This window comes from Rhododendron vialii, chromosome 4a (assembly GCF_030253575.1).
Source record: "Rhododendron vialii isolate Sample 1 chromosome 4a, ASM3025357v1".
In the NCBI taxonomy this organism is placed as follows: Eukaryota; Viridiplantae; Streptophyta; class Magnoliopsida; order Ericales; family Ericaceae; genus Rhododendron; species Rhododendron vialii.
The window spans coordinates 27,748,903-27,770,937 of NC_080560.1; the positions used below are offsets into that span (position 1 = coordinate 27,748,903).

The following is a 22,035-nucleotide window of genomic DNA, read 5'->3' on the forward strand; positions in this document are numbered from 1 at the left end:
ATTTGGTATTATTTTTGGTCTTTTTTGAATTTTTGTTAGATGCATTATATTTTTTGTCTCGACAAAAAAAATTTAAAAAGCAGAAAATTATATCCAAAATAGTAAAAAAGTTCATTGAAAATGAAAAAATACCAAACAGTATTTTTTGTTTCAATCATTATTTTATACTTTTTTGATTTCTCTAGTCAAAACGAATGATTAATCCCAAAAATCAAGACAAAAAGCTTAATAAAAATTACGAAAAGTAAAAAGTATCAAAAAAAAAAAATACTAGAAAATACAGTTTCAGTTGAACACCAAGGGCCAGAGTATCACTAATGCTGTGTTATTTTGCAGTGAGACCAGGTAGACCAAATGATTATAGCTTCCTCCAAAATTCAAGAAGTAAATCCCCATCACTAGTGAATGTATAAAAACTGGTCTCCACAAGAATGATGCTCCAGTGACAATTTGAAATTATGAGTCTGTGGACTGCGAAATTGCAAATCACTTCATACAAAAATTTCCTACAAGAACTCTGTTTTAACAGCATTACCAACAGAAATACAAAGCTACATGGTCAAACTAAATGGTCAAAAGATACCCATTACCTTCATTCTATTCAAGATTACAAATGTTCATTCAACACTAACAAATGCAACAAGGAGAGGAGTGATTGCAGAGCATATCTAGTGTCAGTACCAGTATTGAACATGGCGAATATCAAAAAGACAATTTTTTATTGTTTTTGAATTGAAAGCATACGTTCGAACCCTCGGCCAAACGAACTCCCGAGACTCTCCATTCCATCAAACAGAAGATAGTGCTTGCAAAAGATGCTATAACACAGCTGAAAACTATTACTCACTTCTTGCCTCCAAAACCACGAGGCTTTGGCCTTAATGGGGCAGAGTCTGCAAACCCCCACTTAACTCCTGACCTTCTTTTCCTTCTTGCCGTACCAGGGGGAGCCTGAGAGGATAGTAGTAAACAGTTCACTTTGTCAGCTTGTCATTATATAGTATAGCTCCAGAGAGCTACCAAACCAAAATTAGGAGTGAGACAGAAGTTTGAACACGTTAGTGGGAAAAACATACAGAATTCAGGAGGTAAGATGTTTGCAGCAAGGATTGTGTGCCAATAAAATAACACATGGTGAGTGGTGACTTGTCCAAAGAAGCAATGCATGGTTCCAAATTTCCTACTAATCCACCAATGTCTGGAAGGTCCTTCTAATCTAGTATTTTGTCCTTTTCTGAGAAGAATTATCCGTGGAGAAATCACATTGGTAAGGGATATGCTAGAATGAGGTTGCAGCTTGGCCCTTAGGTTTCCTCCAAAACTAGGAGGGAATAGGATCCAAGGAAATAGGTTTCATTCTATGAATTTGGGTTACAGTAATTATCATAATAAAAAGCATCCAAAAGCTGGAGCAGGTTAGTTTAACGTAAATTTCTTCTTTTTGGAAGCTCAAATTTATTAAAAAAATTAGGGTAAATTTCACTGACACCCGTGAGGCTTTTCTTAATGACAAATACCTCCTTCACGTATGGAAATGACAATAAACCCTCTGTGGTTTCCATGCTCATTTCACCGACATCCCAGACAACAACTGTTCATCCAAACACAGGACGGAATCAACCAAAAGTGGCTTACATTGACAAACTCACGCTTTTTTGATAATAAATGAAACAATAAAAAGCTCTAAATTCTAAATATTTTTTGGACCTGAAGGATATAAATTTATCCTTTTTGACCAAAACGGATATTCAAACGAGTAAAACAATAAAGGCCTATTAATAGATACTTCCCATTTTGATAAAACAGCTCTCCCGATGGGTAAAACTAGGTCATTTGATCCAGAATATGTGAGAGTTGATAGTTTTATCACTTTTTACTATCAGAAGTGGTGAAGTTGTCAATGTAAGACACTATTGGTTGATTCCATCACGTGTTTGGTCGACTGTTGTTGATTGGGGTGTCAATGAAATGAAAAATGAAACAACAAGGAGTTTATTGTCATTTCTCATAGGTGAAGGGGGTATTTTGCATTAAGAAAAATCGCAGGGAGCGCTACAAAATTTACCCAAAAGATGATTAGGATTCAAGCAAGCATAATTGAAAGACCAACATGGGCTTAAATTTTATTACTGTTTCAAATTCCAACATTACTGCCATATTATTCTTTCCCCGAAGTATATAATATGATTGATTTTAAATTTGGTCTTCAACAACTTGGAAATCTCACATTGGGCACTCTCTACTTCTTCTTTTTACAGTGTTGAAGGATCATCGCTACTTTAGCGTATTCCTTTAGAGAATATTTTGGGGGCATTAAAACCTCAATACAGCAGACCAATCTAGGATTATACCATTTTGACTACGAGGCTTGGGGTCAATATTCTTCAGATGGCTCATAATACAAGCAAAAATATGACTAACTACAGGAAAAAGACATTGTATGCATTTTGCAAGTATCATCCTCAACAGAGGGCCACAGATTCTGGTTAAAATCAAACTAGTAAACTTGAGATTGTAGGTTCAAACATAAGGGCAACCTATTTGGGCCAATAACTGCCAAAGGTTGGGTGGGTATCCCATCTTCCCTTTCCAGATTCCAACTAATTGGAGAATCAACTATGGGTTCATTATTCCCTCAAGCATCATCCTCCATACTAAGGCTGAATTAAGGTTTCAAAAACTTTCAGTTTGCACCAAATCAGGTCACAGAGACCAATATAATTCCCGGTTCATGACAGATAAATGGAAGGGTGGAATTAAAAGTGTTGAATGAATTCAGATTGATTTTTTCTTCACCCATTGGAGGACAATTTATAATACAAGCTACCTATCAACTAAGGAAACAAAATAGGGAAACACACATAAATTAAATATACAGATTCCTAAACCTAAATATATTCCCCTTCCTAATTTAAATATATACAGCCAAGTTCCCTCAAGCTGGAGAGTACATATCATGTACACCCAGCTTGCAACAAATAGAATCAATGGTAGCTTTGGGAAGAGCTTTGGTGAAAATATCTACGAGTTGAGACCCCGAAGGAACAAAAGGAGTAGTAATCTCCTTAGACTCCACTTTTGACCGAATGAAGTGACAGTCAACCTCGATGGGTTTGGTTCGCTGATGAAATATTGGGTTGTTAGCTATATGAATAGCATCTTGATTGTCACAATAGAGAGGAGTAGGATCATGTATTGGGATCCCAAATTCTCGTATAAGAGTGCGTAGCCAAGTGAGCTCACATGTGGTGTACGCCATAGCTTGATACTCAGCCTCAGAACTAGAACGACAAAAACCAATTGTTTCTTACTTTTCCAAGTAACGAGATTACCACCAATAAAAGTACAATAGCCGGTGGTGGATCGACGATCTACAGGTGACCCTGCCCAATCAGCATCGGTATTTCCTTCAATGCGAAGATGACCAAACGACCGATAAAGAAGTCCACGTTCGGGAGCATTTTTAAGATACTTCAGAATACAAATGGCTACCTCCATATGAGGAACACGAGGACGAATCATGAATTGACTAACCACACTGACTTCATAGGAGATATCAGGTCAAGTAATAGCGAGGGAGATTTTTTTGAAAGGCAAAAGAAATTTCATTAATCTTTGAAAGTGATACAAAGACTAATAGGACAAGGAGAACTGCATCGTATTCCTAACAAAGCTAAGAATAATCCTTTGCCCAGTCGAAGACCCAATCCCTCGATTGGAAAAACCAACCAAAGACCACACCTAAGGGCCGAAGCCCACACCTAACGGGCCGAAGCCCAAAAACACGTAACGGCCAAGCCCAAACCCAAAGAAACCAAATAACCCTAACCCTATCCTTCAACTGCAGCCACCACTTGAGCCAAAGAACAGCCACCGACCATCCCAACGGATACCGATCACCGCAACAACAGCATGCCGACCGCATCACCCCCATCCGCCAGGAAACCAACATGATGAGCAATAGCACCAAGGGGGACAGAGAAAAAGAGCAACGCCACCAGTCATCCAAAGAGCAAGCCGCCCCGCCGCCCTACGCCGTCAAAACCCTCCACCATAACCATCAGCCACAAAAACTCCAAAATCAGAACCACAGCTACCACCAAACAATACCTGCAAAAAAAGCTTCTCCAAGATAGAGATCGAATCGAGGATCCGACAACGGTGACAACGAGATCCGAATCAGAGCCGACAAAGAGTATCAGACAAGTCCCCATGCAAAAACGCGTTCTTGACATCAAGTTGATGGAGTGGCCAATCAAGATTAGCAGCGAGAGATATAATAACACGAATAGAGTTTAGTTTGGCCACCAGAGAGAATGTCTCGATATAATCAATGCCGTAGGTCAGAGTAAAACCTTTGGCCATTGGGCGAGCTTTCAGATGATCAACAGTGCCATCAAGGTTGTGTTTGATAGTAAAAACCCATCGACAACCAACAATATGAGCCTCAGAAGGCTTGGGAACCAAATCCTAAGTATGATTCAAATCCAGAGCACGCATCTCTTCTTGCATTGCCGAATGCCAACCAGGATAAGAAAGAGCTTTGGCAAGACTTGGAAATAGTAACAGAGAAAAGTGATACAGAAAAAAGCTTGAAACGAGGATAAACGATTATACAAAACAAAGTGAGAAATAAGATGAAATGTACAAGCAAGCGAACCCTTTCTGCAATGGGTAGGTCAAAAGAGGAAGCTAAAGGTGGATCTATGGCCAGTGGATTTGTAAACGGTAGAGGAGACGGTGGGGTAGAATGAGCAGAATCAACTAGAGTAATAGTCAGAGGACGATGAACATAGACTTGGGTAACCGGGTGTCTAGCAGTAGCAGGAATTGCTGGTGGAAGTACCAGAGTAGAGATTAGTGGATCCTGTAGGCGAGCGCTTTCTTGGGAATAATATGGAACCGTCTCAACAAAGGTAACATCTGCACTAACAAAGGGCTTACATAATGTAGGAGTGTAACACCTATACCCTTTTTGTGTTTGTTTGTAACCAAGAAAGATACATTTATGAGAGCGAGGATCAAGTTTGGAGCGCTCAAGGTGAAAGTTGTGAACAAATGCAACACAACCAAAAAATTTTGGGGGAAAAGGAGAGGGATTCTTATCAAGAAACATGACTTAAAAACACGAGTCGGCATTCTATTTAAAAGGTACCTAGTAGTAAAAACTGCATCTCCCCAACAATATTTTGGTACATGCATGTGGATCATAACAGCACAGGCAATGGCTAGGACAGAGCCATTTTTGTGTTCAACAATACCATTTTGTTGTGGGGTAGTGACACAAGTTGTTTGATGGATAATGCCTTTAGGGTCTAGAAAATGTTGAAAAGGCTTGGCCAGATATTCTTGAGCATTATTAGTACGAAAAACTTTTAAGTTGGCATTAAATTGATTTAGCATTTCAGCATAAAATGATTGAAACACAGTAAATATTTGCATTTGTAAGAACTAAGAAAATAAATCCAAGTTAAAAACGAGAAAAATCATCAATAAATATGTAACAAAATAATGAGAGCCACATAAACCAGTAGTCCGAGATGGTCCCCAAATGTCAGAGTGAACAAGAGCAAAAGGGTGCAAACTAGGTGAATTAGTGTGAGGAGAAAAAGCAACTCTCTGATGTTTACTGAGTTCACAAGTTTCGCAGTTGAAAGTAGAAAAATCAGGTAAAGATTAAACTAAAGATCTAAGGTTAACAGACAACGCGTGCCCTAGACAAGAGTGCCACCGATATGGTGTTGTGGTAGAATGAAGAGCAGATGGATCCGAGAAACCAAGCAGCTGAAAGTAGGAAAGACCATTCTCCTCATAACCCCCACCAATCATCCTCTGCGTCTTGAGATCTTCAAATTCACAATGAAAGGAATAGAAGGTTACTGAACATTGGAAATTGTGGGTGAGTATATGAATGGATTGTAAGTTAAAAGGAAAGCCGGGTAAGTATAAACCATAAGGAAAAGTGGGAGCAGAAGTGCGATATGTGCAAATGCAATGCACTTGAGTTTTGGTTCCATTAGCAATAGTGACATAGGAAGGAGCAAAATGAGAAATAACATCATATAAAAGTGACAAATTACCCGTCATATGGTCAGAGGCTCCAGAGTCAAGAACCCAAGGTGCATGGGAAGAGGAATGAAGAGATGTGTTACCTGAAGAGAACATTGGCAGCGGAGGAAGAAGATGCATGTGCTCGTTGGATCATAGAATCATACTCGGACTTAGAAATGGTGATTGATCTGACATAACACTCTTAGATGGCTCCCCCTCAATCATAGCTTGATTAGCCCACGCAGGTTTGCAATGAAGTTTCCAACAAAAGTCAACAGTGTGATTAGTGCGATCACAGTGAGTGCACTTCTTAGTGCCACTACCACCACGACGGCCACCACGGTTGAAAGAACCAGTATGACTGCGATTATAGCTCCCAGAGTTTCTAGAGGATGGGATATAGCGAGCACTAGGGGCAGCAAGAGCAGATATGGGAGCTGATGGGAGTGAGATCTAATTTGAGACCAGAGAGAAACTTGGCAACCTGAAACTTATTCCTGTAATTTTGTTGAGTCGCCATATCTATGGTTAAGGGTTGATAGATGTTTAACTCATCCAAACATACGTTTCAATTTAGAAAAATATTCCTCAATTGGGCCTTCTCCTTGTTGAAGGGAGATTATATTATGATAAATCTGATAAATACAAGAGAGATTCTGATCGGAGGAATACAATACGTGAAGAGTATCCCAAATGGCTTTGGAAGTCTCTAAGCAAGCCACATTATTAAAAATATCAGGTTCCAAGCTGTTCCACAGTAAAATCATAATATGGGCATCGTGCGTGCCCCAAGTGGGATCAGAAGATGGTGGATCTATAATAAAACGAGGTTTCCTCACTCGCATGGAGAGAAACAGATACAGCCCGAGACCATGGGAGATAGTTGGATCCATATAGTTTAACAGTAGTGAGTGTCCGATTATAAAAATTATTCCGAATAGCTATTCTATCTGATGATCAGGATTTATCCTTGTTTTTATCACCCATGATGAGAAAAGGAAGAGAGATACCTCAAAGGTATAGAATCAGAGAGATGGGATGCCAAAACCTTGAAAATTCTAACCCAGTAGTTTTCGGGACAACTCAGTACATTTCAAGTCCTGTTGGAGGTCGCCGGAGGTCAGGGAGGCCTTGGCGAAGGTAGGCGTGGTCCGGCGATGGTGCTGGGTAACAGATCGCGAGGTAGGCCATAAAGAGAAACGAGAACAGCAGGCGTGAAGGTCTTTTATTGAGTGAGACAAGAGGGAAGAGATGGCGTGAGGGTTTTATGAGGTAGGGTATCGAAAAAGGTGAAGGTCTTTTATTGAGTGAGAGGACGAGATGGCGTGAAGGTTTTATGAGGTAGGGTATCGAAAAAGGTGAAGGTCTGTTATGATTGTAGTGTTATCAAGTGTTCCTCCACAGACGATATAGGAACGAGAGAGGCGAGAGAAACGAGGAAAAAGAAATTACGGTTTCTTATCCCGCTCTGATACCATGTCGAATGAAATCAGATTGATTTATTCTTCTCCCATTGGAGGACAATTTATTTACAAGCTACCTATCAACTAAGGAAACAAAATATGGAAATATAAAAATACACATAAATCAAATATACAGATTCCTAAACTAGCTACCTTAATATATTCCCCTTCCTAATTTAAATATATATAGCTAACACACAGCATGAAAATGAAACTGCAAAAACTGCTGTTAATGTGCATAATGACAAATCAACATCAAAGGCATACATAAGCAACGGAAGGCACCTTTTGTTCAGATTTAAGAGCCTCCTCAAGATTCCTCAGTGCAGGAATAGATCCACCTTCCATGACACCCATTAATTTTTTCATACGCGCACGCATTTGGAAAAGTTGAGAAACAAGTTGGCTCACCTAAAGTTGATGCAAAAAATGAATATCATTTAAAAGCACAAGGCCAGCATTGATTTATAACAGAAACAGCAAAGAATCAGCAACTTTCGATAGCAAAATACATACCTGCTGTTCCGTCTTCCCAGAATCTTGCGCAACTCGCTTCCGCCTGACAGGGGATTCTGCCAATAGTTCTGGTTTCTCCCTTTCCTCTGCATATAAAGAGCTGAATCAGAGGGTTTTAACTGGAAATACCAGTTAATTGGTGATAAAAAAATGAAAACAAAATCTTTATTTATTGGAAAACAAGTGCACAACATATTTGGAAGAAGTCAATCCATTGCAGCTTGAGAATTGCCATCCACTACACCAAGTACCATCTTTTGTTTCAAGCAGATGGCACTTATGGGCTGCGCGGCACATGATAAAGAGGGACAAACAGCATCGAGACAAAAAAGACTAGAAGGTGGTATAAAGTTCATATAGAACAGGACAAAGCAAGCTGCTCTAGTTAAACATGGGCAGGAAGTGTATCACCACATAATTTGGCATGTAGAACCTGGCCACGCTTACTTGGCAAGAGGACCAAGCTTTCCACTATATTTGGAAGTTGTGGAAAGAAAGAGAAAGGAGGTGAAAGAAAGAGAAGTGGAAATTGTAAAGTGGAACATTGTCTTTTGTTTGGTATTGCTAGGAAAAACCAAGGACATCTAAGGGAGTTAAAGTTGCCCTTGATTGGCTTAAAGAAAATAAGGGAGAAATCATCATTTAACTTAACAAAGGAAATGAAGGAAAGAAGAAAGAAAAAGGAAAAGAAAGTGACATGGAACAGTATTTTCGATTAATTTCACCTTGTTTGCTTTCAACGAAAATAAGGAAGAAATGAACATTTAACTTAACAAAGAATATAAGAAGAAAGAAAAAGGAAGGAACGTGAGAAGGAACACAATCTTCCATCTCTTTTTTTTTTTCTGAAGTTTTCATTTCCTTTCTAGATTAGAAACCTAACATAAGAAGGAAAATTTACATATCTTCTCTTCCTTTGTCTCTTCCCTACTTTCAAAACACGCCCCAATTCTACAGGAAAGGAGAGCAATAACCTGGGGTCATTGCTTCTATCATTGCTTCCATCAAAATTAAGCTCTTCTCAGCCTCACGAATTTGTGCAGGAGTAATCTGTTACCATGAAAAGCCAATATACAGTCTATGAAATCACCCACCACCTTTTACCGGTTCCTAAACCATAGGGAAAATAGGACATCTGCATGCAAATGAAAACAGAAAAACCATACCTTTCCCATGCCCGGAATCATTCCCATAATGCGGCTCATGGAACCCATTTGCGCAATGGCCTTTGTTTGCTTTAGGAAGTCATTAAAGTCATATTTTGCACTCATTATCTTTTTCTGCAAATCTTCAGCATCCTCTACACGCATCTACTCACAAGTTGGTCAAGAGCTAAATCAAACAAATAAGGAAACGTTTAAAAGAAATGGATATGAAACTGACTGTCACTCACAACTTCTTGAGCCTTTTCCACAAAAGAGAGAACATCTCCCATTCCTAAGATTCGTCCCGCCATACGATCTGGGTAGAAAGGTTCCAGGTCTTCCATGCGCTCTCCCCGTCCTACAAGTTTGATGGGCTTTCCTGACACCTGCAATTGTCCAATATTTAATCATGTTCCTCACATAAATTTGATGGACCCAACAAGGATGACTAGAAATGACCGCATCTAGAGAAGGACATCATATCACTTATCTTGCAATTTCAGGCTTCAGTTAACTAGAATTAGAAACTTTATCATTTTTGGTCATCGGTCATACACTAAAACACCTCTCCCAAGATACAATCCGAGTGGAATAACAAGATCTGTCATGACTCGCTTTACAGGTTGTGCAAAATAGTAGTGAACTGACATTGCATGTATGTTGCCATCACAGGACTTAAATTGCAAAAACTAAAGCACCTTTTCCGCTTATCAGCTCCAAGTCGTGCAGACCATTATTTTGTTGCCTAAAACAGACCACGAGTCATAGTTTCCTTCTTACACTTTTAAACGCACCAGACAATGGGAGGTTAAGCATGGCTTGCCTTCATGTTTATTTGGTTTCTTGCTTGTCCACTCATTGAAGATTTTACTACAAAAGAAGGTCCACGGGGGATACTACCGACACAAGCAAGTTATTGAAAGGCTAATAGAATTGTTGCTCCATAAAAAAAAGAGTAAAAGCAATCATTGGTCCAGAAATCAAGAGTTGCAAGCTTTATCCACGCAAACTATACAAGGGAATTGCCCACCACACTAACGCCACACAACACCACTAACCTCTTACTAGGCCATAATCAATTATTCACAAACTATGAAGCGCCGACTCTCCTAGAGATTGCCATATCTGTGTCCAAACACGCCGGGGAAAAGCGACACGCCGGAGACACGTTAGGGACGCGTCACGTGGCGTGTCCATTAAAGTATAATATTTTTCTGGTGGCATACGCCGGGGACATGCTGGGAGACGCGATGGGATGATTTTAATAATTTTAAAAAGCTTTTGGGGGCAAAATATTTATAACTTCAAACATTTCAGCCAAAAGTGTAACATAAAATATCTTCATATCAATGTACATGTATAGACATACACCATTGGTTGATAATGTATTCAATAGGAGTCCTAACCTGCATATTTTAGTGGTTACGTATGTTTGCATAGCTAAAAAAAATTATTCTAAAAAGAATTGATGTGTCCCCCGTCTTGTCCTTGTCCCTATTCGTTGAGAGTTGCCGTGTTCCATATCCGTGTTCGTGTCACAGCAATGTCCGTGTCCGTGTCCGTATCGGCGTATCCATGCGACATAGTTCGCCAATCATGCATACATGATCCACGAGTTTATAATTTTTCTCATTCATTTACAAAGCTATATTTATTAGTGATAGTCTGATAGACCTGCATCACTTAACTATGATACAATCCTAAGAAAAAAATATTTGAAGAACTTAAAAGAAATAATCTCAACATGTTCGCCCATTTTACGACAGCTAATTTCAGAAGAAAGTTACATTCACATAAAAATCGGGCTACCAAAAGTTGCAGAAAGCAGCCTCCAAAAAGTCCTAATGCTTCTTCCCCTCCAATGAACACTCCCTTCCCACTTAGGTAGAAGCAAAGGCACAAGCAAGCATGCTTTCTATGTTACTGTGCTACAAGAAGCTCTTCATTCACATGTACATGTTTTAAGTTCAACAGCTAGTGCACTTGGATTGTACCAACCTTTTGGTGCTCCTGAACCATCAGTAACATAACAAAGAATTTAGATAACATTTGCACACCAACAATTTGGTTCAGACTTCTGAGAGTGTCGACAAAATGCTAAAATCTTTAAGTTAATGAGTAAGATCTGACAAAATAATCTACTTATATCTTAGAGGTTCCAAGCTGCTATTTTTTTTAAACTTAAAAAAGCCTCAATGTGCCTTCAGTTACACAAAAATCTGTAACTCACCCCATTTAGATGAATACACATCTACACCGCCAGTATGCAAAAACATATTTAAAACAAATGTTGTGACATCAATCGTGTCACAACCCATAAGTGCACAAATTTATTCAATTTCCAGCCTAGTGATACGATAATCGATTCTATTTGTAAAGGGAGAGCACCCTTTTGGTATCGATACAAAATTTAGGCTGGCTCACAATTTACCCTATACCAAAACTGCCCTTTCATGCATTTCCATTGCTACGTGTATTTTCATCCAACTAAATGCCCTGTTAACTGCCTAGACGAAATGATATGAAAGGATTGGAAAAACGGCCATACCCCACGTTCAAATGCATGTGCACAACTGCTAGTGTTACTATAAAACATTTTTTAAGTTACATGAGATAAATATCATGTAAAGACAATAATTAGCACTAAAACTAACAATTAATCAGAAGTAATTTACTATGCTAAGACAAATTGACAGTAAAAAGAGAATCCCTTGGTAACATTCACTACCTAATTCTTGGAGATGCAAAGCACGAGGCTCATAGAATAGGGACCTGATAATTCTATATAAAAGAGGGGACAAAATAGAAAATCAAATAAAGTCATAAATTTAAACATCCACAGAAATAGGCAAACCTCTTTAACACTTAATGCTGCTCCACCTCTCGAATCCCCGTCTAGCTTTGACAAAATGGCACCAGTAATTCCGATTTCAAGATTAAATGTAGTGACCAAGGCTGAAAGTTCACTAAAGCCAATTAGAAGGAATGGAGACATGAAATTGGTTCCAACAAACAAAACCAATCAAGGCATGCAACTCAACAGTTATGCCCACAGAGTTCAAGTCAATGAATGCATTGGTCCTCTCTGCTTCCATAGGAGAATTTACTCCTGAATTGCTTCAAAAGCATACGAAAGCACACAACCATTTCTTTCGTAACCATAGCTGAAGACTAAACACAACAGTACTACCAACAGCATGTAAGCACGAGATGATATATCACAAGGACATAGCATTTATACCTGCCTGTCTATTTTGTACCAAGAATTTACCAGTTTCCCTGGATAATAAAGACTTCACATGCATATAAACATAGCCAAACACTACATTCTAATACAGCAAAAAGAGGCCAAGTTTTGGAAACCATTTTTGTAAATGAACTTAGAAAGTAGAAACCCTCCATGAATGATAAATAGCATATTGCTTGCATCCTCAACTTGTTTTATTGACTGGATTCGGCTTCGGTTCTATCGATTATTCTTCTACTTCCCCCATATTCCAAATTCAATGGTTTCAATAAACTAGCGAAAGCCGAACCCCGCCATCCTTGATGGAATAATTGTAGTAAAACAACCAGCTCGCAAACGATTATATAGATTATAAAAATATAGCAAGGAATTAACTAAAACTACATCTGACTCACTATACTCTCTTCATCCGGCCGGCAAATTCTGCCAAGTCCGTGATCCGGTTACGACCCACATAACAAAGAGTAAAGCGGTGCTGCAGCAAGAGAGGGGCGTTTCTTAATGGTAAAATGGATTCTCTAACTCTAGCCAACATGATAAATGCATACCACGATGTGGTCTTCAGCTGGGTTAAGTCATAACAAGGTAGCCGTAGGGGAACCTATGGCTGTATTGAATCCTTCGCGTTTTAAATCCTATTGGTTTTCTACTTATCATTTAAGTAAAAACCGAGGAGTCCTCTAGATTCAGCGGAAGAAATGATAAAGCAATGAACACTTTAGAGTTTGGTGTAAAAAAGAGATTAATCCTCTGCCTCAAGATCAAGGACAAGATTCAAAAAAAGAAAAGAAAGGCGCACAAAATGTTTACCATGGAATGCGCGAACGCCTATATACTCATGGAAAGATTCAGAGAGCCCAAAAAACAAGATTACGCTAGCTGGCCACAAACAACGGCTGGCTACAACGATGATGGGAGCCTCCAAGCGAAACCCATCCTCCTTTTAGGCCAACACGAGGAAGAAGGGTGGCAAGAGAAGTACCTTAACTTACTCCAAGAATTAGAGAAGGGGCAAGGGATGCAAGCAAGGAATCCAATCCAGGAAAGTCATCAGTCCCACATCAGCTAGCCCTTTCCAGCTCTGATTCACTTGCGAAAACAGGGGATTCGATAGCAGTAGCTGCGGAGCTCTTTTTTCCAGGAATCTGGAAATCAGAGGAGTGCATGCAAGATCTTCCCAGGAATAAGGAAATCCTGCTCTGCTGCTTTAGCATTTCTTTTTCGTTTCAAAAGAAAGAAATTTCCTTCTCCACCTACAATTGGACTCAAAAATCTATTGGATCATAAGGAACGGAAAAGAAAATCCATCGGACCGGATTTGTCGTAAAATTGATATTATATTGTTTCCTTCCTTAATCGTTGCAAAGCTTTCGTTTTACTTCCTTGGAAGCTGAGCTCCCGTGTCAATACTTTCATTCCTATCGTTAGACGACGAGAAACATTGGGAAACATCTTCATTGTATGGAGAAAATGTTTTACTCAGAGTAGTGGAAAAAAGAAAAAGCCAAGTGATTGCAGAAAAAACTCATCTAGTACTTATCAAACTACAGGTTCACTGGAAATATGAATATGCTAGCATAGGCATAACCCTCAAGCTAGAATTGTGAGAAGCACCTCACAATGCAAAGGGTTTACCTAAGTATGTAGGTTTGTTTTCCTAACAGCTTAAGCTTTTGAGCGTTGGTTGCTTAATAGCTAGAGGCAAAGTGCAGTCCTCGAAGCGCACATGAGGCGCTTAATGCGCACACCTCATGCCCAGATGCAAGCTCATGAGGGGTAAGCTGCATTTTTTCCAGATCTCATCTCATCGATTGATTCATAAAGTATAATAAAGTGGGGTATACTTAATAAAATCCTTCAAGCTAAAGGGGTGAAGATCGGTAACCCTAGATGCAACAAACGAGCATAAATTGTGAATTGAGGAAGAATATCGTTAACTCTGGAGGCCCTAGTCCACATATGTTCCTTTTTTTCTTCGATCTTCTTCTTCTTCTTCTTCTTCTTTGATTATGGATGTTATGTTTTCGTTCGTAATATTTGAAATGTAATGTGCTATTTTGGAATTTTAAAAGTATTTGCTTAAGGGGACCATGGTGCCTAGGTGCGCCTAGAGCATTCTAAAACAATGCCTCCATGGAATCTGGCATCCATACAATTGATTTCAAGCACCAAAAGTGTTGGTTCATGCATCAGATCTGTGCCAGCAAAAAAACAACAAAAATGCAGAGCTATGTGAAACGAATCTGATTGAGGTTAAACTACCTATGTAATCCCAACCAAAACAGCAACAAAATTACTCCTTAGTTATTTTTGGCAGTCATTGGAAGGCTTCCGCCAGAGCTTGTCCCGCATTGGTTAATTATCACATCCAACATATTTATTGGGCGACCTCTCCATTCATTGTCAATTCAGTTTCCAAAAAATTTATAAAAAAAAAAAAAAAGAAAGAAAACATTGGGTGAATTCAGAAATCATAGATATGAAAACTGATCCTTGGAAATCCAAAACTACTTCAAATTTGCAACCAAATAATAAATAACAGCTTCAAAAATTCCACACACACACAAAAAAAAAAAAAATATCACCATTGAACTCTCAAGACTGAGACGCATCATATGACGCCATCGCAGACAACCGGATGAAGACATCATGCTAGCGTCATCGTAGGGATGGTGGTGTCAGCCTGCCGCGGTCACCTCCAGACGATCCTCAGATAATTTTGACGAACTCTAGGGTGGTATCAGATGCTTTGATACCAAGCTGAAACTGAAATATTGACTAAGGTTTTGGAGGTAGGGGAGAAGAAGAGGAGAGAGGAAAGATAAACTCGGGACCAAGGCTAAGGATTTAATCAGTCCCTACAGCTCTAATGTATTCATATGATGACCAGACATATTTACCAGAATGTCCATTAGATATAAACAAGGGAAAACAAAACTCCAACATAGGCATCCAGTTTGTATCACAGCACGAACTGCATTGACGCCACGAGCCTATTGCAAGCTAAAATGGAGACCATGTAAAATTGAACGCCTTTTTCGAATTCTTTTTTTAAGAGCAACTTATCCATTATTGAACTTCATCAGCAGACAAGTAAAATTAGGTTAAACACCTGCAGCTTCTTGGCCAGTCATTGCATCCACAACAAGCAAAACTTCTGTAGGATTCAACTCCTGTTTAACTTCTTTCAATTCATCCATCATCGTCTTGTCTATCTGAAATACATAAAGCAGTTAACTAAGGTTGGAAACTACATCAAAGGAAAATGGACCTTATTAATACTATCCCCAAGAAGATAGGTGACATAACCTGAAGTCTTCCAGCTGTATCCATTATAACCACGTCTATATTCTTCCTTTTGGCCTCTTGTAGACCTTGCTTAGCTATTTCTGCAGGTTTAACCCCAGTTCCTGCTGTATAAACAGGAACATCCACCTGCCCCAAGCTTATCACTGAATATGAGAAGGAATTAAGTGATCCTGATGTTGAATCAGACATGAAAACCAAGCACAAAGAAAAGTACTGAATACAGAAACAGTCCAGCACATCCTCATATGACTTCAAATGGGAGACTACAATTCATCCTATGGTATTCACACATAGGAGAAATTTTAGGGATGAAAACATTGAAACAAAGGACCAATTGAGACATAAAGCCGAACAAGATTTGCGCCAGTTGAGAACCTAAAATTTAAAAGGTAAGGACAGTGGTGTGTAAATATTACAGAAGCAGTGGCCAGAGTCTACTTTAACATTGTGCTCAATAACTTGAAAATGGAGATAACTCATGGACTGCAGTCTGCCTTGATGTCTTCAACCAGATCAAAGCAGGAACAAAACAAACAACAAATGTACAAAATGGCAATTGCAAATGGACTATGCCATTGACAATCGAAGTCATATACCTGTTTACCAAGAATAACAAGTTGGTCAATTGCAGCAGGTCTGTAGACATCTCCAGCAACAAGCATGCAACTCTTTCCCTGTGAACCATGCAGGACCACAGCTTAACAAGTTGTGTACGTTTCATGTGCCTCCATGTGTGTTCAAGAGAGGAAGAGATGATGATTTAGAAAGTTCACCTGTTTCTTAAGATAGAAAGCTAACTTTGCACAAACAGTTGTCTTTCCAACACCTTGTAGACCAGCCAACAAAATTACTGTGGGCCCAGATTTTGCAAAAACCAGTTCAGAAACCTCTCCACCCATCAATTTCACAAGTTCATCACTTACAATCTGCATAAATCAGAAATGTGGATGAAGTCTTAAACGTAGTCGAGCACCACTGATCCCGTAAGTAGTTTTTTAGAAGAGATTAAATTCTGTTTGGCTCATCCAGACAAAATGGGTTTTCCGCCAGCACCCTTCGTGGCCCCACTTTGCGCATATTTTTGGGTAATCCAAACCGTGCATTTTGTAGGGTTTGTAAAATAATGTATCTGCACAAAAAATCAGCTTGTCCGGACATTGATAGGTATGTCAAAAGTTGAGTTCTGGATCTGTGAACTGTTTTTTAAGTTAAACTGTCCACAGCCGTTCATTTTTTCATCAAAAAACTCAACTTTTGACATACCCATCAATGTCTGGACAAACTAATTTTTTGCATGGATACATTATTTTACAAGCCCTACAAGATGCATAGTTTGGATTACCCAAAAAAATGCCCAAAGGGGACCCACAAGGGTGGCGGAAAACCCCCGTTTTCAGCCTGATCTGGACAAAATTTACTCTCTTTTTAGAATTCATCCATTTGAAAATAGAGTAGATTTAACTGACCTCCCCTGATGATTCTGAAATGTCACAACCCTCCCTTACTTTTTCTGACATTACCGATATTCCCTTCTATTAGTTCAACATGGGTATGTTACATGTAATCCAAAGTTTGTTTTCATAGAAAATATAAAAGAAGACAAGAAAAGAAAACTTACTTTCTAAACATGTGGAAAACTTTTTTTCATTTATCCAAACATTCAAAAACTAAACCCATTGTTTAACAATGAAAGCAGTTACCACCATGTTTTGGTCTCACATTCCGCAAAAAAAAAAATAATAATAATAATAAATAAAAGTCACAAAGTAAAATAATATAAAACAAAAACTTTAAAACACAGAGAAGCTTGGATCCTTTCTCGCCAAGGCATGGTTTCCCTAGTTCGTACAGCCAGCCAATAGCTTCCCCAACTGCCTAGTCTCCATAGATGCAGTTAAATGCATATATGATCACATCCTATAAATAGAATGCTTTACTGCTTCTACATCACTCTCATTCACTTCGAGCTCTCTGTACTCTATATTGTACGTTCTCTCCGCTGCCTCTGTCATTGACTGGGTTGTTTTGTCTATCACCTAGTCAGTTAAAAAGGCAGTGGAGCACATTTCCATTAACCCTTGATTTTACTGTCTACATATGTAAAGCTCATTCACTCAATGGGGTTGCATACTTTGACCAATTGCTGATCAGGTGTCACTCCACGAATTACACCAACACCAACAGCCTGTTCGCTCACAGCTTGGACAAACCTTCTCACAACTGGAAGGCTTACCTGCAAGAGAATAAAAAAATCAAGTCATCTTTCAGTCAAAATCTCCCAACAAAAATTCTACGTAAATTTAAATAATCTAAAAAGCCTTACATCTGCTTCTAAAAGAGCTCTCCTTATATCTTTCATCGGTTCCACAATATTTTCCTTGGTCAAGACCTCTGAACGGAAATGAAATTACATAACAACCACATGAGTTGGCATGAAGAATACTAAAAGCAATCATTCTAGGAGCAAAATTTCTAACGACCTCCATATATACTTACGACATAAATGGCCCCAAGCTATAAAAAAAAATTGGTGAAACCCCAAGCTAAAATTTGTTAGCATAAAAAAGGTGGGGGGAAGAAAAAGGTGTCAATTTATTTCCATTAAGATTCAGGTCTGCCATAACGCCGTTTAACAGGAAACAATCATGTGATTTTTATCCCACACAATGACCACATACGCTGTGCAGCATAAATCTTGTTCCTAACAGAGAATTTCCAACACAAACACAACCAAGACACAGTTAAGCCAGCCTGGAAGACTGGATCATTTGATTATTTGACTCTAACGAGGCAGGCCCTGAATTGCGGGCCCAACAAAACTCTATAATGTCTTTGGATGTACTCAGTTACCCACCCTTATGTGATCTTCTCCCATTCCTTCCTTCTCTTTCCATCACCTCTCTCTGCTACCCCTCCCTGTCACCCAACAACACACCCCACCTAAGAAGCACATATACGGATACGGGACACGGACACGAGTCACACAACACAACTTGGATACGCGGACACATGATTTTTCCAAAAACAAGGACACGTTGGAAGATACGTTAAGTACATAAATAAACAAATATATTTATATACAGAAATTCAATATTATATAAAAATATTATTTTTTCCAAATTAAAGATGAAAATTCCAATGAAAATATGAGAATAGCGGATTGTGTTTTCATTGTTAAGTTATTTGATATTGGCTTTAAATTTGGTTCATATCTCAAATAGGTCATTGTTACTCCATTTCAAGTTTTAAAAATTACATAACCACCCAAAACATGTCCGATGCGTGTCGAGTATGTGTCGGAGCGGTCCAAAACAGGTCCAACTCATAAAAAATAATTAAATATTCGGACACATGTCGGAAGCGTGTCCGTGTCCAATACGTGTCCAACATGGATACGAAAGGCTTGTAGACGTGTCCGTGCTTCTTAGCACCCCACCTCCACTGCTGGCGGCTCATTGCCACCTCTTACGTCTTTCTTATATGCCCCGTCCCTCTTTTGGTACCCGTTAATTGTTTGCTGCTGGCAAAGACAAACTACATAACCACGAAGAGAAACGAATTGTGCCCGATATGATGGTAGCAGAAAACACCAGTCATCGTTGATACATCACCGGGATTTTCCCCCATTCATCAGGAGTGCTCTTCTTTACCACAATGTTTGTATGTGGTTGAATCGATGCATAGGCAAAGAGAAAAGAGAGTGAGTGTGCGGTCAATGGGGCTACAAAGGGCCGGAAGAGAGTTGTTGGCGGGATGTCAGCGATGGAATGACCGGTGATCTCTCCATAATGGCGTTAGGTGAGGGGAGTAATTTTGGTGAGGTGCCATGCTTTAATTGGCATCGATTTGTTCTCCGTTGTATGGACATGTGGTTAATTTAACATCATAGCCATAGTTCCACCAAATTTGAACCCATTGGTGGCTGAAAAACTTGCCAAATCTTATGCCAAATTTGGCACAAGGTCTGGAAATGCCAATTTTGCCACCTCATCAACAACGGCTATGGTTAAGAGAAATATTGGAGATCAATGGTGATAGGTAAGAGAAAATGATAGTTGTTCTAAAAAGGCACCAATAGGACAATATTGCAAAATTTTGGCATTTGGACGATGCAGCATGCCAATTTTATAGATTTGGCCATCTCCATTTTGGCAATGACAACTTGAGTTGATCTAGCTAAATTTAGCATAAGGTCAAACAATAGCTAAATTTGCTCTCTATCTCTCTGATCATGAGGCCCCCAAACAGCTTTTTGGTAGAATATTTTTGTATAGAAAATAAAATAACTCAATTTGCACCATTGAAGCAACATCGGATAACATATCTATTTTTCACTGCTCATTGCTAAATTACAACTAGCCACTTACCTATCCAACAAAATTGGAGACACACTACACATGAATTCAACATCAGAATAAGTACAAGGATAAGGAAAAACCTTCTCCTTTGAGCTTGCTCCAAGCTGCTTCAAGGCCACTCGTTAGCTGGCCAAACATTTCCGCCCTGATGACACCGTGCATTCGTCTTCTACCCGTACCAACCCCATTCTTGGACTTCACCGAACCCCACATCTCCCTCTGTGAGACAAGTCATATGCCCATAGATAAAAAGTGCTTATGTTATATGAAGTGTCTGGTAGGGTTGCTAAACGAACCAAGCAATTGGTGTTCGTTTGTTAAAGATTGTTCAAGATAGATTTGTTACATAATCAAACAAAGCTTTAGTCTTTTTTAGAAGCCCATTAAAGTTTCAAACCAAGCACCAACAAGCTCCTACTCGACTCGTGATGCATAAATTACTAGTTAAATGAGATGTAAAGTGCGAGGATGTCTGTTGTTGGACTTACGGTGAAGGAACTTGTGGAAGAGAAGGCGATTGAGCCGGCCCAAGAAAATTGAATTTTGGTTGAGATTCTGAAATTAGAGGATAGGGTTTTGTGGGTGCAAGTTGCAGAGAAATGGCTGGAAGTGGTGGACACGGCCATGACCATGACACTCTCTCTCTCTCTCTCTCTCTCTCTCTCTCTCTCGATATGTTCCGAGTCTTCCGACTTGTAGTTGTATTGCCTGGTGGTGTAATCAACTGCCGAGGCCCGTTCTATCCAGTTGATTCCTGTGCTCACTGGAAAAGTCTTTTTATTTTACAACTCAGGAGTAAGAAAACCCCAAACCATTCGAAGTAATTAAATAAATATCGGCTTCATTCTTTTTGGACTTAAGTTAAATTTAAAAATTTTGTCTTTATTTTAATTTTTTTTTGCAATTGTTAATTTTGCGCTAAATTTTTGTGAGTTATTGATAGCGACGAGATGAATCGGCCCAAGTATTTTGAGAAATAACCACTTTTTAGCGTAAAAATATTTTTGCGATAAAAAGAGGTTATTTCTCAAAATACTTGGGTAAAAATGTAAAAAATTTACTTTTTCAATTTCTCTCGTTGAGACAAATCAAATACCCAAAAAAGTTTGGCGCAAAACTAAAAAAATGTGAAAAAGATTCTAATAAAGACAAAATTTTCAGATTTAAATTAAGTTTAAGTTAAGGCCAAAAGAACGCTTACGTGTTCATTTTAGTGAGTTTGAAAATTTACTTTGTTATCCTCAAATTATTGTATTTGACATAGATGATTAATCTCTCTCATGATTTTTATCTTCACGTATTTCTCATATACACTTTGTCTCATCTCTTCCGCTCTCTCCAAAGTCAAAACCTTAATCTCAAAACAATCTGACGCCCACCAATCAAATCCGGTGTTTCTACCTGCGCGACATTGTTACGGCCTGGCATTTTTATTTATTTACTTAATTATGTTTTCATTTATGATTGGGGTGTTATAGTTGGGTCTCAACTAATTATTTTGCGCGCTATGGACATTATTTACATGATTGTAACCTTTAGAGTATGAGATTGATTTTGAGTAAAATAGTGGTATTGGATTGTAATTCTATAAATTTGTGTTAGGTTAGATTGGATTATATGTAAATTTGTTTTGCTATTTATCTATCTAAGTTCTATTTAACTAGTTAGTTATAATTTTGGGTGCAATGTGATTTGTGGGTGGTTTTAAGAGTAGTACTTAAGGCTATGTGTAATATCTCGATTTTTTGGAACGTTAATTTAATAAATTTTAAACAATATAAAACATTTATTAAATAACAAGGAAAATATAAAATCATTACATGCCAATTTATTTTCAAATTCAATTACTGATCATGTCGTTTTCGTATCAAAAATAACTAATAAAAACAGAATAATTACTACTACCTAAAAGATAGCCGTAAGTACTCCGAGTATCGTCCTCAGAG

The 22,035-nt window shown here is 38.7% G+C and overlaps 1 protein-coding gene across 2 annotated transcripts; it reads right to left on the bottom strand.

Annotated features, from left to right (window-relative positions):
• Positions 1-408: 408 nt before the first annotated feature.
• LOC131322303 (signal recognition particle subunit SRP54, chloroplastic) lies at positions 409-20,853 on the bottom strand. 2 transcript variants are annotated; one of them, XM_058353575.1, is made up of 15 exons: positions 20,578-20,853; positions 20,170-20,308; positions 18,055-18,122; positions 17,863-17,964; positions 16,505-16,657; positions 16,328-16,405; positions 15,732-15,857; positions 15,535-15,637; positions 12,030-12,130; positions 9,424-9,561; positions 9,197-9,340; positions 9,005-9,080; positions 8,031-8,116; positions 7,800-7,925; positions 409-951 (listed from the first exon to the last, which is right to left on the bottom strand). In XM_058353575.1, the coding sequence occupies exons 1-15, from the start codon at positions 20,719-20,721 to the stop codon at positions 844-846; spliced, it is 1,692 nt and encodes a 563-aa protein (XP_058209558.1). In that variant the 5' UTR covers positions 20,722-20,853; the 3' UTR covers positions 409-843. The 2 variants fall into 2 exon arrangements, with proteins under 2 accessions (XP_058209558.1, XP_058209559.1); XM_058353576.1 differs by lacking the exon at positions 20,170-20,308 and having other exon boundaries at positions 20,578-20,852.
• Positions 20,854-22,035: the final 1,182 nt, after the last annotated feature.